Source organism: Eurosta solidaginis, chromosome 4 (genome assembly GCF_040869045.1).
Source record: "Eurosta solidaginis isolate ZX-2024a chromosome 4, ASM4086904v1, whole genome shotgun sequence".
In the NCBI taxonomy this organism is placed as follows: domain Eukaryota; kingdom Metazoa; phylum Arthropoda; class Insecta; order Diptera; family Tephritidae; genus Eurosta; species Eurosta solidaginis.
Window position 1 is genome coordinate 191,395,142 of NC_090322.1, and position 17,303 is coordinate 191,412,444.

General features: G+C 40.7%; 1 protein-coding gene across 15 annotated transcripts in view; it reads left to right on the forward strand.

Annotated features, from left to right (window-relative positions):
• The window catches only part of dnc (phosphodiesterase dunce), a 731,124-nt gene that overhangs the window by 536,198 nt on the left and 177,623 nt on the right, over window positions 1–17,303 (forward strand). For 6 of the 15 annotated variants that reach the window (XM_067784324.1, XM_067784320.1, XM_067784321.1 and 3 more), the window contains exon 2: window positions 13,815–15,243. The exons of the other annotated variants lie outside the window; for them this stretch is intronic. In XM_067784324.1, the coding sequence (XP_067640425.1) occupies window positions 13,970–15,243 (1,274 nt within the window). In that variant the 5' untranslated portion in view covers window positions 13,815–13,969. The remainder of the gene's footprint in view (window positions 1–13,814; window positions 15,244–17,303) is intronic. 15 annotated transcript variants of the gene reach the window in all.

A 17,303-nucleotide genomic window follows, 5' to 3' on the forward strand; every position in this document is an offset into this window, starting at 1 on the left:
TACTGATATTAATACATCAAAATTATATCTGGCGTACCTGAAGAAATCCATCTTGTTTATAAATAATCTTCCAAGTATGTTTGGTTAGGTTGAACTGGCCGGTCAATAAAGACCTCACGTAGACTTAATGTCTCCATAGTGTTACCATAATTTGTTGGACGACCAAACGGAAGAACCCCAATCAGGTGCCAGTACTTATGTTATAGAATAACTACGTCCTCTTTGCATATCAATTCGATATTTGGTTTTGTCTTTCGCAGACATCTGGAGTTCCAGGCCATTGAATGTAGGTAGTCCATTCTGCTCTGATCGGGTTAACATTTTTAACAAGGGCACTTAGCAGATTTTCACTTATCGCTATAGAAAAGTGATGCCGAACTATGCCAAAATTTAATTCAACTATAACGATCTTCAGTTTCATCTCTTTCCACAATCCGCAGTAATGGGAACGGAGTCATATCTTAGAGTCTTCCAACAATTCGGGTTCTCGCCTAATGTAATTTTAGACTTTTACAACAAATGCGCGCTTTTGAACACACTTATAGTAAACTTCACTTGTATGTTTGTATTTATGTAACTCTCTTTCATACTTAATACTAATGAAAAACTAATTTTATATTTACGAAACTATACCCGTCCTTTCAGGTGGTGCGGATATGTTTCCGCACAATTGGTTCAATTTTAAAAAAACAGCGTGCTTTTTTATGGTACTGAAGATCCGTACTAAAACTAGGAAGAGTGCTGCGGAGTATCGCTTCAGGAGTTATATTTCTACAATGCCAGTGCGCTCATGGAGGAGAGCTTCTGTTGCTTTTCCCCTTATGGTTTTCTCAATTTTATTTGAATAAATCTGCCCCTTAAGCCGGTAGTGATACACGGTGTTTGCAATGCAGCTGCGATGCTGATGTAGATGTTTCTCGCGACACGTGAGACGGTGCTTCCACTTAGAGTTTTCGGAACTCCTTTCACTACAAGCATAAGAAAAATTTGACCTTTTAACCGTCGATCTTATGTAGATGTAGGCGAATGCGTCTTTAAAACCTGAAGCAAAAAGGATTTGTGGTTTGTTGGCCTGTGGTATTTGGCAGAAAAATGACCGCAACTAAGCTAAACGTACAAAACGACAAGTACGTCAACATTGATAACAGTCCCCAAAATCTTCGTAGAATACCCTTTTTCTCTAATACAACAAAAACATCAAGCACATGCATACAAATTGTTACCGATCAAAAAAAATTAGTTATTCTTTTTTTTAGTTTTCATCACAACCTACTTTGTAATACATTTTTGTAGATGCATCTGTTCGTTTGTGTAAACATCCTGCCAACTTAATAGTGGTAAGTAATATGACAATCATTTGTCTGCCAACCGCTTATTGTTTTACTAAGTTTTACTTTGATACAGTCAACGTCAACCACATTGAACCAGCATGTTGCTTTCACTAAAAGTTTATAACAAAAACTAGTTCGAACAACCTTAAAGTAAGAAGCAGTGGTAAACTGAAATACTACGGCATTTAACTGCAGGCTCTTTTAAACTTTATATACCGATGCATATAATCGGGGAAATTTGAAAATTATTTTCGGTAGAAATTTATCAGAAGTTTTCAAATAGACGCACTAATATTTCGCACGTAAATTATCAATACGGTATTCATTTCAAATATTCTCTTCTATCTTCGTTTATTCGACAATATTGAAACAAAAATGCTCGATTTATAAAATAGGTCTTAAGTTAGCCCAACCTTTCCAGCCCAATCAAAAAACGAGACCGTACTAAATTGCACAATATTTAATTATAATTTAATACGTGTTAGTTAAATTTATTACACTTGTTTTTTAAAATATATCGAGGGTTGGGCTAGCTTAAGTTTAGACCTATGGTACGGTCTCGTTTTCTGATTAGGCTGAAAAGGTTTGGCTAGCTTAAGAGACCTTTATAAAATACTAATACCAATATCAAAAGATAAAACTTTGTCTGACATGAGTAGCGTTATTACATCGTATCAATTTCAATCTTACTTGATGCTGGATTCGCACAAAATTAGGACCTCATGCGCAGACAGTTCCTAGTATCGGTATGCTTTTAATGGTAGAGTTTTAAGCTACCTTTTTTTTAAAGCTAATTTTGATTTTACTCACCGATCTAGGTCGAAGAAATATGAACAACAAGGGACGAATAGTAACACAATCGAAAGAAAACTTACAACGTGCGTTATTTCAACGTTAAGATAACACCAAAAGACACGAAATTCAAATCTGTACCTGCATTCAGTATTTTGGTAAAAAGCAAGTAGCTTTTTTATTGTGAGACTAACCTGATAATTTCTCTTTATATATTTCGTATCGATTTAATTCACTGAGCTGGCAAGTAAATACACTTTAATCATTATATCGTCTTTGCGCTCTTGATCTTACTGCTTTTGATTTCGATAGCCTTCTTTCTTCCGACAAAATGACACACAAATATTTATAGATTGTAAAAACCACTATAATAAACCCTAAACATGGTGCATTGTTGCTGCTAAAAAACTTATTTCAAAAATTTGTAATTTTTGGAAAAGCAAATTAGTTCAGTTATTGTTTATGCATAATACTTACATTTCTCACTCATATTTTCCTCTCTCCCACTCAATTTTCCCCTATTTTTTTTTTCTTCACCTCTTCAAAATCTATCCTTATACCCCTCCTCTTTTACCACTCTATTTTCCTCTCCCTTCCCTGAGCCTCGCCTCTTCTTTCTTCCCTCACCTTGTTTTACCACGACCATTCTCTATATTTTTTTACTAATTACTTTTCCACCCATTTTTTTTTATTGGCCGTTAGGGTAACGCAATACCCTCAAGTGGCCCAATGAAACCAGGCTAATCCTGTTCATGTGTCCGCACCCCGTGGAACCGCCGTTAGTAATAGCATCACAAGTATCCCCCCTTCGTATGCGCATTTCTATTCGCTCCCTTTCAGCATGCATCAATTTCGTCATAACTATAAAGGCCACCCTGCACAGTGTGGACAGAAAGGATCCTCCTCTATTCCACGCTTATGTAGATATTCTCAATATATGTGTGGGGTAATTTAGTTCACCGTGTTTTCGCTCGTACCATTCCGCTATGCTCCGAACTAGCATGAAGGTCCAGCGCCCTTTTCTAGATTCTTCCCACGCTTTTCTTAGCATCTTCAGACGGTCGTCTGATTCCAATGTCATACAGATCGGCCATTTCACCTGAGGGTAGGTTAGGTTAGGTTAGAGTGGCCACCGGTGCGAGCACCAGTGCACTTAGGCCCAAAAGATTCCATTGTGATACCACGTGGATCTCTCCCATAACTCAAACCAACAGGTCGATTAAGCAAATTTCAGGAATTTCTTAGGTTCCAACTTAGCCAGATCACAAAGATCGTTAAAGAAGGGAGATCCCAGAGATCCCTTCCTCTTGCGCCAAAGCGCAGGACATTCGCACAGAAAATGCTTGACTGTTTCTATCTGCTCTTCGTCTTTGCAGCTCCTGCAGTAATCATTATAAGGAGCACCCAGCCATTGTGCATGCTTCCCGATTGCTATGTGGCCGGTTATAAGTCCAACCACCAGAGATATGTCCCCCCATCTAAGAAGAAGGAGACTTCTTGTACGTCTCGCGTCCAATTCAGGCCACACGAGCTTAGTGTGGTAACAGGATACGAGATTGTTCCATCTCACACCCGCTTCCCTAAAGAAAATTCCTTTCAAAATGAGCTTACAGGTAGCGAGCGGCATGCTCAATCCCTTCCAGGACGACGAAAGCGGAACGCAAGTTCGTCAGCCATCTCATTGCCCGGTATTTCCGAGTGTCCAGGCACCCATACCAGACTGAGGGAAGTTGTCTCAGCGATCTCGTTAAGAGATTTGCGGCACTTTTCCACTGTCCTGGACTTCCATGTGACCGATCCAAGCGCTTTTAGTGAAGCCTGGCTATCAGAGTAAATTAAAATTTTATTATAGCCGTGAACAGTGTTCCTCAGGTTATCAACGGCCTCATTTATAGCGGCCACCTCCGCGTGGAAGATGCTGCAATGATCGGGTAGGCTAAAGGATATATTCCACCCTAGTTGAGGTGCAAAGACCCCGCTGCCCACCTTTTTATCCAGTTTGGAGCCGTGAGTATAAATCTGCAGCCTATCGCTCAGGTCTGGCGGCTCCTTCGACCAATAATCCCTATCCGGGAATCAACCTCGTACTTCATATCGAAAAATGCAGTCGGAGCGCAATAGTCCGACGAAGGCGAATCCAGATTCTGAAGGATGGCTGCATGGCCAACCACGTTATCTCTCCAGCCGGATAGCTCCCGCAGCCGCAGAGCAGAAAAGGCCCCACATTGCTTGGCCATTAAATCTATTGGCAACACTTTATTAAGAGTACCCAGCGCCTCCGCAGGGGTGGTGCGTAAAGCGCCCGCCACGCAGATTAGAGCACTTCTTTGTACCTTCTGGAATAGTCGTAGGTTCGATTTTGTACTAAGCTCGTCCACCAGACCAAAGCCCCGTATAGAAGGATTGGTCTAACCACAGGAGTGTAGAGCCACAGACTAATATCCGGCGATAGTCCCCATCTTCATGCAACAGCTCTCCTATAGCTGTACAGTGCCTCCGTTGCTTTCCTCACAAGCTCCTGAGCGTTTCCCCCCAGGATAGTTTCCTATCCAAAATGACTCTTAGGTATTTGGAAGAGTCCCTAAGCGTCAGGGTCGTACCCGCTAGCACCGGCAGCTGCAACACAGGAATCCTTTATTTCCTAGTGAACAAAACCAGTTTTGGCTGAATTGACCGATAGACCTTTACTCCTGGTCCAGTCCTCCACTAGTCTCAGCTTATTTTGCATTAGATCACATAGTGTCTGCGGAAACTTCCCGCTAACTAAAAGCGCGAGGTCATCTGCACATGCGATTACCTTGCTTCATCCGTCCTTCTCAAGAAGAACCAAGAGCTCATTAAGTGTGGCAACCCATAGAAGTGGAGAAAGTACCCCCTCCCCCCTGTTGGGTGCCTCTCCGTATGTGTTTGGCGACCGTTGAACCAGCTAGGTCGGCATGAACCTTTCTCTGCTAAACAAGTTTCACTATCCCCGAATCGGCCCCAATCCGGTTAGTGCATCAATTGTTGCAGAGGGCGTAACGTTGTTAAAACTCCCTCAATGTCGAAGAAAGCTATGAGTGTGAATTCCTTGAACGCCAAGGATTTCTCGATCTGGTAGACAACTGCATGAAAGGCTGTCTCCGTGGACTTCCCTTTCATATACGCATGCTGGGATGTAGACAACTTTCCCTCCAAGGACTCCGTTAATGTGGAGTCCATTAACCTTTCGAGTGTCTTCAGCTGGAAGGATGTCAGACATATCGGTCTGAAGTGTTTAGGGGTCGCGTGACCAGTCCTTCCAGCTTTTGGTATAAAGGTGACCCTTGAATCGTTCCAACCGCGTGTAATATGGTTAAGAGCACAAACTCCTTTGAAGATGTTATACAACCACAAAGAGCTCAGCTCGATTTTTTGCTGGAGTTGCACCGGGACCAATCCATCCGGCCCTGGTGCTTTGAAGGGCCCGAACGGCATTATAGCCCATTTAACTTTACCTATAGTAATGAACTTCCCCTCAAACGGTTCGCCAGTATGAGTTTCCCTCCAGTTCATTTATTCATCACTAGCGCCTGGAAAGTGCGTACTCAGGAGCAGGCGTAGAGTGCTCTCTGCCGAATTCGTCCATGTCCCATCAGCACCTTTCTGAACCGAGATATCTCAGACACCGTCTCCATTTCGCTACAAAACTTCCTCCAGGAGGTCCTCTTCGACAACCTTAGCAGTTTCTTATAATCCCCGATGATCATTTTGTTGGCCTCCCATTTTTTATCCTCCTTGGAGGCTTTAGCAAGATTGAATGCTTTCCGACAAGCATTGCGTAGATTGTCTAGGTTCGCGTTCCACCATGGTGGTTTGGTTTTACCCCTAGATTTCTTCCTAGGGTAGGCCTTGTTAAGAGCCTCCTCGCAAGCCTTCGTATACAAGTGAACCATCCAGCTCTGCAGAGTTCTGGGAATATGAACACTAGATCCTGAGAGCCTCTTTTGAAGCTCCTCACTATAGATACGCCAATTGGCGTTTTTTAGGTTTCTGTGCCAGGCAGTTCTGAGTGCCACCCCGCCAAGGTCGAAGCGAACAAATCTATGATCCGAAAAGGAGTGGTCTTCAAGCACCATCCAGTTTTTATCAAGGATTCCCCGCTGCCCAAGATCATACTGGTGCTGCATATAATATTATCGACCTGGTTACGTTCGATAACAGCAGACGGGCCGCCGATGTTGGATATTATTCGCGTTAGGTCTCCACTAACTTTAGAAACTTTCTCCCCCAACGCCCTGAAGTACTCCTTATATTTAGTTTTGAGTCAATGTTTACTCCTAGATATTTCAATAAAGGCTTTGAATTTATTTGATAATCTCGTATGGTTAGGACTAACTCATTCTCAGTCCACTTAGAGATCACCAAAACTACTTCTTTCTTATTGCTAACAATCTCCAGCCCCATGTTCGTCAGCCATTCGTTACACAATGCACTGCTACTACGACAATATCATCTGCATAGCCGACAATTTCCATGCCTCCGGGTAGGTCGATTTGTAGCACACCGTCATACATTGCATTCCATAGCGTTGGACCTAGAACAGATTCCTGAGGGACACCGCCCGTGATGAGGTGCTTTCTATTCCACCCCCTCTTCCCTTCTTCTCTTTTTCATCATCCCTCTCAATTTATCACTGCCTCAACCATTCTCACGGCTAACAATACATTTTTTTCACAAATGAGCTGACTGGTCTATGAGGACATCACATAGACTGAATGAGTCCGTTGTATTACCAGAAGTTTGTTCTACGACCAAACTGAAAACCCCTATCAAAAACCAAGACCTTTATTATAAAATGACGATACCCTCTTATCAATTACTAGAAGCTTTCTAGGACCTATGCCACCTGCTGCTCTGACAGCCGTGTACTCCTAAAAGCTGCTCGGTCGTTTTCTCCTCCAACCCGCACTTCTTACATCTGCTATAACTGACCAAGCCTAATTTAATGGCTTGTGACGCCAGAAGGCAGTGTCATAAGTATAGTCCTCTCTTTTTAATTATACGAGTAACTTTGTTAGTCCTAGGCGGTCGCCATGGTGTGATGGTAGTAGTAGTGGAACCTGCACTCGGGCAAATATAAGCAGCCAAATCATTCATCATCTTTCAATTGAACTTCATCAAGTTATTGGTTACACTTTGGGGACGGCAATGGACATAGTTAGGCTAACCTAAAAAACTTAAATTTCGAGTTGGGCTATGGGGATTTTGAGTTTGGAATACACCATATACAAAGCAAATACCTCATGTCATGCCCGAGTGTAGGTTCCACTTCTACTTCGCACCCTTGTCTTTGCTGATTTTTTTTTTTTTTTTTTTCATAGTTTGTTAAACTTGGTGGTATTTACTCTAATATATCATAGATTTCCTGAAAAAATCACTTTGATCGGAGCTATATATAATATATATCCCATACAACCCATCGTTCAGATAGAAAGATTTTTAGCCATTTCTCCCTTAATTTCCAATATAAAAACGTTAAACTTGGTGATATTTACTCTAATATATCATAGAAGATTTCCTGAAAAAATCACTTTGATCGGAGCTATATATAATATATATCCCATACAACCGATCGTTCAGATAGAAAGATTTTTAGCCATTTCTCCCTTAATTTCCAATATAAAAACGTTAAACTTGGTGATATTTACTCTAATATATCATAGAAGATTTCCTGAAAAAATCACTTTGATCGGGGCTATATATAACATATATCCCATACAACGATCGTTCAGATAAGGGGGTTTTTTTGCAATTTTTTATTTTATATTTAGCTTAAAAATCGTTTAGGTATGTATATCTGTTCACTACATATTTCTCATCTTATACATCCGATTATTTGGAGATTACGAACGGGATAAGATTATTGTTCAGCCCCATTCATGAAAGGTATGAAGTCTTCGGTACAGCCGAAGACAGTCCCGTCCTTACTTGTTTTTTTTTTTTTGTTATATGTTTTTGATGTTCCCTACGTGCGTCAGTTTTTGAGGCATGGCCTGTGGCAGCAACAGCTGCTGTAGCTGTGAAAGACTTTTTATACTTTGTTATACTTATTTCTAACTGCTGTCAGATACTCGTTTACTTTACTTAACAACATTGACTGCATTTCCAGCGAAGCGAGTAGCGGTTTGTTTAGCGTAATTTTCTCATGCCTCTTTCCTTGCATACTTCTTGCTGCTTTTTGGTTGAGTTATTGCTAAACGAGGGCGTTTTCCATCTTCTTATTGTTATTTTTCATTTTATGCTGCGCTAAAAGTTGTAAATAGTTTATTTGTTTTTTTCTCTTTCATAAACTACGATACATGTTTATTCTCACCTGTGTTGCAGCAAGCTGAAACTTTATTCACCGACTAAGCTGCCTTTCGATTTTAAGCTTTTGTGTGAAGTTTACATGCCTGCAAGCAACCAACTAACGCAGTAGTTTTCTGTATCTATGGCAGCAACGAAAAGCAGGAAACATCAGCAAAAAAATGGCTGCAACTAAGAAACTATTCTTCCTTTTATTTTATATGTGTGCTTGTATGTGTTTAAGCATATTTTTGCGTGTATGTTGCTTAAGGTAAAAGTTGGACAATTTTAATGATTTTTTGTAGTTGTTTTTATTTTGTGAAATATATACAACAAGTTGGTCTTTTATCACATCCAGCATTACAACTGCAATAAAATTGAAAATAGACACAAAAAAATTATAGCAATAAAATGAAATAATGGAATGTGTGAAGATGCCAATGCATCACGAGCATCATTTCAGGTTTACATACATACAAATAACTACACAAATACATTCACACAATCCCATAACACACCTGCAAAGGAAAACGTGAAAATCCCTTTCGTAATACAGGCGAACAGCTGTCAGACATCAATTGCGCGCTTTATTGTTGCTTTCTTCTAGAAGTTTTCCGTTTATTTCTATTACGTTTCGTTCGTATTTCGCTGTCATTTCAATTGTGCGGCCACCGTGGTGTGATGGTAGCGTGCTCCACCTACCACACCTTATGCCCTGGGTTCACACCCCGGGCAAAGCAATATCAAAATTTTAGAAATAAGATTTTTCAATTAGAAGAAAATTTTTCTAAGCGGGGTCGCCCCTCGGCAGTGTTTGGCAAGCGCTCCGGGTGTATTTCTGCCGTGAAAAGCTCTCAATGAAAACTCATCTGCCTTGCAGATGCCGTTCGGAGTCGGCAAAAAACATGTAGGTCCCGTCCGGCCAATTTGTAGGGAAAATCATGAGGAGCACGACGCAAATGTGAAGAGAAGCTCGGCCTTAGATCTCTTCGGAGGTTATCGCGCCTTACATTTATATTTTTATTATTGAATATAAAGACATAAATTTGATTTATATTCTATTACTATTGCACAAAACTCATCTTTCAGTATATTTTCATGTTCAAGGAGAAGCGAAACATGTAACTCATAAAACTTTATTGTTGTTGTTTATTGAAGGTCCTACATAAATTTTTGATATAATTTTCGGTTTAACACAATATTGCTGGAGAAATATGTAATTGTTTACACATTCTTGAAGTACAAAAGTAAGGGAAATGTGAAATGAGGCCAACGGAGACAACGCAATTTGACTTTATGACGACTTCAAATGGCCACAACATATTCAACTAAACGTCTAGCCACTTCTACAGAAGTAATTTGCTTTTGCGCTGATCTTAAATAGCTGCATATGGCTATGGTCTTTTTTTTTTTTTTTTTTTTTGAAATGGTTTTTGTTGTAGCTATAAGGACACTCCCCAAAGCTTTTGGGGAGCGTTATCGATGCTGATGATCCTTTGCCCTATATGGATCCTTTACGTTTCGGTAATAAGCACCTTTAAGGTACTAGCCCAACCATCTCGGGAACTATTTAATATGACCGCATTGAAGCTTCTAGACCACCACGTCCACACCCCCTAATTGCATGAGGAACTTGGGGTCGGCAGCGCCTCGCCTGCACAATATGTGTATGATACATGCATATTTGTAACAGAATTTGACTCGCGTAGGTGTGTTTGACAATTGGGTTGTGGCAGCTATGTATTGCGCTTATCAACCCCTTGAATCCCTACCCGAAATGATCATAAGTTCGGACGGAAATTTCCTAAATGGCCATCAAGTCCAGTGAAGATAGCTCGTTTAGTCAACTGAACTTATAACAATTTGAAGTGGTCATAAGACCAATTGATCCTATGCCCATTTGAGGTAGGGCAGAACCTACATGTCATATGCCGACTCCGAACGGGATCTCCAAGACAGATGAATTTTCACTAAGAAGGCGACCGCTTAGATTTTTTTTTAATCTTTTTTCTAAATTTTCGATGTTTCTTTGCCAGGCCGTTGAACACAGGATAGTAGGTGTTGTAAGCGCAGCATCACACCACGGCGGCAGCTAAAAGCACACTTTTATACAGCAGTGCGACTAACACAGACCAGGGTCCATATTACATTTTACGACCAGCGTCTGAAAACCATTTTCACTCAAATGATAAGAATGCAATTGTCAAACTATTTCTAAAAATGCAAATAAGTTATGGATCTTACTAGAACTATTTGTCGCAATTTCGCATATAAATGGAACGAATGTGGGTTGACACTTCAGTCTTAGCTGGTTATACGGAATAATTGGTTGCTATATGGCGTTGCATTCGGCCTTATAGAATAGCAAAGTGGAAGTGATGCTTTCATGGTATCGATCACCATTCTCATGCGAGTTCGATGGGCCACAACCTTTCAGGCTATCTGGCTACATAACCGCTTCCTATCTGTTCTGGCCCAGTCTCTGATCATACACTGATATTTGAGTATAAAAGGATGCCGCTAAGCCATTACGGTACAATTTCTCTTAGCATACTGACCAGCCTATACAGTTCTGGCTGGCACAACTCTGCCTTCCATCTTCTCAACTATAATGTAGCGTACAGTTTTGTGGTGTCCAGCACTAGAGTCAGCCTTCGCGTATCGTTACTGGCGACAACGCCAACCGAAACATTCACAGCGCGAAGGAAGAACCCACCGCTGAAGGTTAACTTTCTTATCTCCTGCATTATATCCATTACTCTTATCTCTCTGGTTTCGCTTCTTTTACGCACTCATTTGCTTCAATACCGATGTTGTTCGCACCGCTATTTAACTCCTGCCCTTTTCTTAGCTACTATGGGCCTTAGTCGCCACCATTTTTCGACCACTCTTCTAATGGCTTGCACAACTAATGCCCATCACCATCATCCCACTTTTAGGAATAAATACCGACACCTTCCGCTCTCAACTAGTCTGTCCTGACTTTTAAGATAGTTCATATACGGGAGTAAAAAATGATTCTTAAAGAGCCTAAAATTATAGGTACATGCACGGTTTTTTAGATTAGACAAAATATATATATACATATATAGTCTTTAATTCTTCCTCGAAATACCGATATAACAAAAAATAAAACGTCATATAAATCTACAGATCAGACAGTATAGAATAAATTATCAGATTTAATAAATCTCAACTACTTAATCTTGCAATGTAGACATAATATAAAGCAACTCATTTTAAAATTAAATATTTTCTTTTATGTTTTCCTCTCAATTAATTCATAATCCCCTTTTTATAAATTTATCTCATATCAACTGTTGAAGCTTCCACTTCACAAAATATACAACAAGAATTAAATTGCATTTGCGATGAAAGCACAATCTATAATTTAAATGCTATCTATAAAGTTTTATTATAAAAGCAAAAAAACTGTCACGAACATTAAAATTCAAGCAAAAAGGAAAGCAGATAAATTGCACAGCAACAACAATGAAAATTTAACGCCACGTTGCATGAAACACGACAATGCTGAAACTGAAAATTAAATATTTTTATATGAATGTGTGATATTAACACTTTCATGTCATTTGATATTTAAAATACCGATAAACAGGATGTGATTTGCTTTTGAAACTGACTTGAGTTTGATAACAATCTTAAAAGTTTGTAATCCTTCTGAAGCAGATGTGAAAATTCTTAGTATAAAAAAGTAGTTCTTGTTGTACTTCTATATGGACGAAATACTAATTTTAATGCATCACCTAATTTGAGTAGTTTAGGTCAGGTTGAACTGGCCGGCCCATGATGACCTCTCATAGACTGAATGCGTGTGTAGTGTTACCAGAAGTTTGTTTAACGACCAAATTGAAAACCCCTTGCAAAAAACAGGAATTATGTTCTAAAATAACTCCGTCATCGTGGCAAATTCTAGAAGCTTTCTATGACTAATGCCACTTGCGGCTTCTAGATCTGACAGCTGTGCCACTCTTCATAGCTGGAGTCTTAGCCTGGCAAGCGCACGGCCTCCAACTCGCACTTCCTACAACTACTATCCCTAGACCTAATTTAAAGGCATGTAACGCTAGAACACTGTGTCCAGTTCTAAGACTTACTAAACATTTAGACTGTATTCACAACTGCTTTTAACTTTAAGTGTTTTGTTAATTTCCAATTAAAATTTATTGCTTTCTTTTTCTGACTTACAAAGAATTCAAGTTCAAAACTTATAACAAAATTTCCATCTTCAACTTGTTATAAGGAGTATTAAGAATTTTTTCGAGAACGAAAGCGTTGCTCATTTTCCTCAATACAATAGACGAACAAAATTTCTTTTATATGTGGGAAAATTAGGAGCACCCTCGACAAGACAAAATTTCAAAACTATCGATAATCGATTGTATTTTGAAACATGCATTGAAAATTAACAAAACATTTAAAGATAGAAGCAGTTGTGAATAGTGTTTAAAAATAAAATGTTTCTAATTATGTGTCCACCACTGTCACAACCGATGCCGAAAAGTTGTTGTGCCATTATCAGGGCTTTATCGATAGCGAATTATTAACGTAGAGTTATCGGTTTCTTTGTCGGCTCCTTATCGCCGAGTCATCAGCTTCTTATTTGTTTTTGATCGGCTTGTTATCGACGAGTTACAAATGTGTCATCAATTTTGCATCGAATTTTCATCGGCATCTGTTTGACAATGAACAGTTAACTCTATAGGAAACGATAACGTTTCGATATTATACCGATATCTTTTTAGTATCACACCGATAACAAATTGGTAAAACTTCGATAACAAGTCAACAGTTTCTTGATAACTTTTCGAAAGATAAACTCCCGCTTTTAATCGATCACTTTCCAATAATATATCCATGCTTTTTTGTAAACAAATCAACAATTTTTTGATAAAACAGCGATAACTTTTCGTTAGCAAATCGATAACTTTTTGATCGATATACATATATCGAGCCTATATCTCGTCGATAATGAAATCATCTGGTATGTACTCTTCGTATCAACAAAAAACGTCAGTCTCTGAATGAATCTAAGTGTCCTCATTTGAATGGGAAAAACCTACAAGTCCGGCTTTTACCGCACCCTTCACCGCGAGCAAAGATATCTACACATCAAAAAAACTATTAGTAGTTAAGTTTTAGTTAATAATTGGTATGAGAACCGATATAAACGATATCCAAAGCTCAAAGTCTATAGTTTATTTTAATGGAACAAAAATGCTATTCGCACGGAGAATTTTTTTTTTCTTTGAAGACTAATTGCAAAAAGTAATAAATTAATAAAATAAAACCTGGACGAGTGTGGGCAGACTTAAGTGACTTAAATATGTTAGAGACTCTATTTCTAAAAAACCATTATAACAACAGCAAGTAACCAACAGACAGTAAACAGTGGTGCAATTCAAATAACTTTCATAAAAAAAAATTACATAGATTATAGATTAGAGGAAAATAAAAAAAAAAAAAAAAAAGAATAAACAAACTCACACGGTTTTAAGTGATTAAAAAATGCTCCAACGGCAATGATCGCCACACTTGTCATATTTTTTGCATTTATACGCGCGTTTCCTTGGCGTAGGCGACAGCCGCGACCAATAACACTCCCACCATCAACAGAACAATCACCTTCGATAGCAACGACGGAGGGAAAAATTACCAACATACAATCACACCCATCCACAACAAGTGGTACGCCGACAACAACAACCACATTAATAGCACTCAACACAGCCAGCGCAAAGCTGTCTACAGCAACAATCAAAAACGGCAGTACAGTGCCGTGCGAACAACAACCACCCACAATCAGTACAAACGATACTTACGATGCCACAAAAATAATAACAGTCACAGATGACTTAGATGAAACACCGCGACGTTCTTCGGTACAGCAAGCGCGTCGCAAATCCTCCAAATCCATAAAATATCATGAAGTTACATTTAGTGGTAGCGTTGGTGGCGGCGAAAGCGATGAAAATGAACACCCCGACACACCACAACCACACACGCCACGACGCAGCTCACATCACAAGCCACATCAAGAGCATCACGAACGTCAAAAACATATATTACAGCACCAGCAAACGCTGATCACTCAATCACGTCCCACCTCACCGGATAGTCATAGTTCCACATCGCATTATCGTTCATTTAGTAGCAGTCATAGTGGACGTACGCGCACATCCACCGATTATGAAACTGCCAGCAGTGAGATATACAATACAGCCCGAACGGATTCAATGGCGGATAGTAATCGCAATAGTGGTGATAGGGACGTAAGCACGAGCGCTGGCACAAATGGTGAATTACAACCTGCTGTACGAAGTTTTTCTGGCGCACGTCGTTTTCCACCAAGACGCGCCGCAACACTTGCAACCGATACGCTAGGCACGGATGATGAGGGCGCTGGTACCGATGCGCATGATGAAGACGCAGCAGATGATGATCATGATCCTGATTCATATGATCGTGAAACTGAGGAGTTCTATAGTAATATACAAGAGGCTGTGTGTCCACCGGGTACGCGTAGTAAACGTTCGTCACTTTTTTCACGTTCTGATTCATCGGCCACCACAACGTCATCAAGTGGTGGCACCTTCACTGGCGGCAAGCGGCGCTCTACGACGTCGATTATATCATCATCGATTTGTTCGGATGTGATGCCAACAGATAGACGCAGCTCAACCGCTACGGAGTATAGTGTGCGATCGGCTTCGGGACAACGACGTTCGAGTGGACGCGTACGGCGTTATATATCACGAATGACTATAGCGGGCGCGCGACGTCGCACTACTGGCAGGTATGTAAATATTGATGTCATAATGAGACACAGTGCTCTAAATTTTCAGTTTCGTAACCACTTTATTTTTAATTGAGTTGCCTATGTATATGTATATGAATAGATCCACCCTGAACTGGAGGGTTTGGGTGTAGTTTTCTGCCATGAGCTTGTTGTTAGGATGTGGAAGATGCGGTAGATGGTATGCCGCTGTACCTATGGTATAATATACTAGGGAACTTAGCATTTACTCAGATAGTCAGGCGGTTATCCGAGCACCAGGCTCTGCCACGTGTTGAAGTCGAGGGCAGTGAGGGATCGCTTGACCTCGTTTTAATTGACATCGAGCCATTTTTTGATAAACATTTTCTGGATGTCAGCGCATGAGGATTTTCCTAGCAATAGTGAGGCTCGGTTTTTAAATCGGTTAGTACTGGTGAACTGAGTGTGTGTGCTTTGTGAAGGCTTTGTGACTCCGTAGACCACTTGCTATCTGCTTCTGGGTGGATGGGCCTCGAGCCAGCCAAGCAAACGCTGGCCGAACACCACCCCTTGCGAAATGTCGCGGTTTTTCTATCCCGTCGTTGACTCCAAGTGCTTAGAAAAGCTGTTAAGGTTTACAAAAGCTCATGTGTCGATGGTTATTGCAGTGCTAACAGGACATTGCCCAATGGGATTCTATGCAATGACCCTTAATATACATGACAGCCCCAGCTGTGGAGGAAGACCTGGCGGAGGACGACTTGGTGGAATCGTTCAATTGCTTTTTACTGAGATTTCTAGCATTTGCGAAGACGGTAGGGACGTATTCGACTCTATGAAGGAACTTTCACGAAGAGATTCGCTAAATAACTGAAAGCCAGCTTCACCGTTAGAGTATGCAGTAACACAAAGGTCTAAAATAATAGTGTCCCAGTGAGCTTTCCTTTAGCTGGGAGGCTGGAAGAGTAGTTTAGATGAGGTTTAAAGCGCCTGCATGGGAACCTCCCCCACTTCCAGTCCGAGAATTTTTTGTACATTGTAAGTGCCCTCAGTGAGTACCAAGTGGCAGCACATTCGCTCAACCAGACTACTACCTAGTAGTTCTCAACGAACCACTTACTTTCTGTTGAACTTAAGTAGGTGCGAAATATCCACCTTCAAAATCTCTGCTAGACTGTCGAAAATCCGTGCGCCCAATCTGAGCCTTGTTTACATCAGCAAAAAAGTGACAAATCTATTTCTCTTCCTTATCATTTTGACAACTTCTGCAGTGTCTGCAATAGCGCAATGACCTGTCTTGACACCCGTATGAACTCTCACTGCAGATTTGCTTAACTTGAGAACGAAGCTAGTTTCATCAGAAGTGGGTTAGGGGTTTAGAATATACCCGCTGTAGGTATGCCTGTCGTAAGGGGCGACTAAAATACCAAATTGATTCAAGGGGTTGCCAGCGCAATATATAACTTCTCCAACCCAATTGTCAACCTCACATATCGGCGGCGAATCCTGTTTCATTAACAGCCGAGGCTCTGGCGACTCCAAACCCCTGATGGATCTAGGGGGTGGGAGGGCGGTATGGCCTAGAAGCTTTCGTGTGGTCATACCAAATCGTTCCCGAGATAGTTGGGGTAGTACCTTTATGGTGTTTGTTTCCGGAACGTACCGGATCTGCATCCGGCACAGGACCATCAACATCGATAACACTTTCCTAATTAAGCAATGCCAGTAGAAGACCACGCAGTTATCCGGGTCGGTCTACGGCAACTCCGTTGCCATAATCTCATCTTCAAATACATTCCCTTTAATATCTCTGTGCCCAGGGACCCAGCAAAGGGAGATACTGAGATGGCTTATGGGCGCCAGCGAGGCTCCACACCTCCACGCAATATCCAACTTAATGGATGCTAATGCCGTTAAGACTACCCGCTGTCGGGAAAGATCGTTACATTGCCGTTTGAGACCGTACTGTCCTGGAGCAGTCTGGCTGCTCTCTCTATATGACATAAGCCTCCGCCTGGAAGACAATGATGCACGAGTCATTGAGTCGGTAGGATATACCTGCATATGCGTGGGGAACAATCCATTTTCAGTTCTCGTTT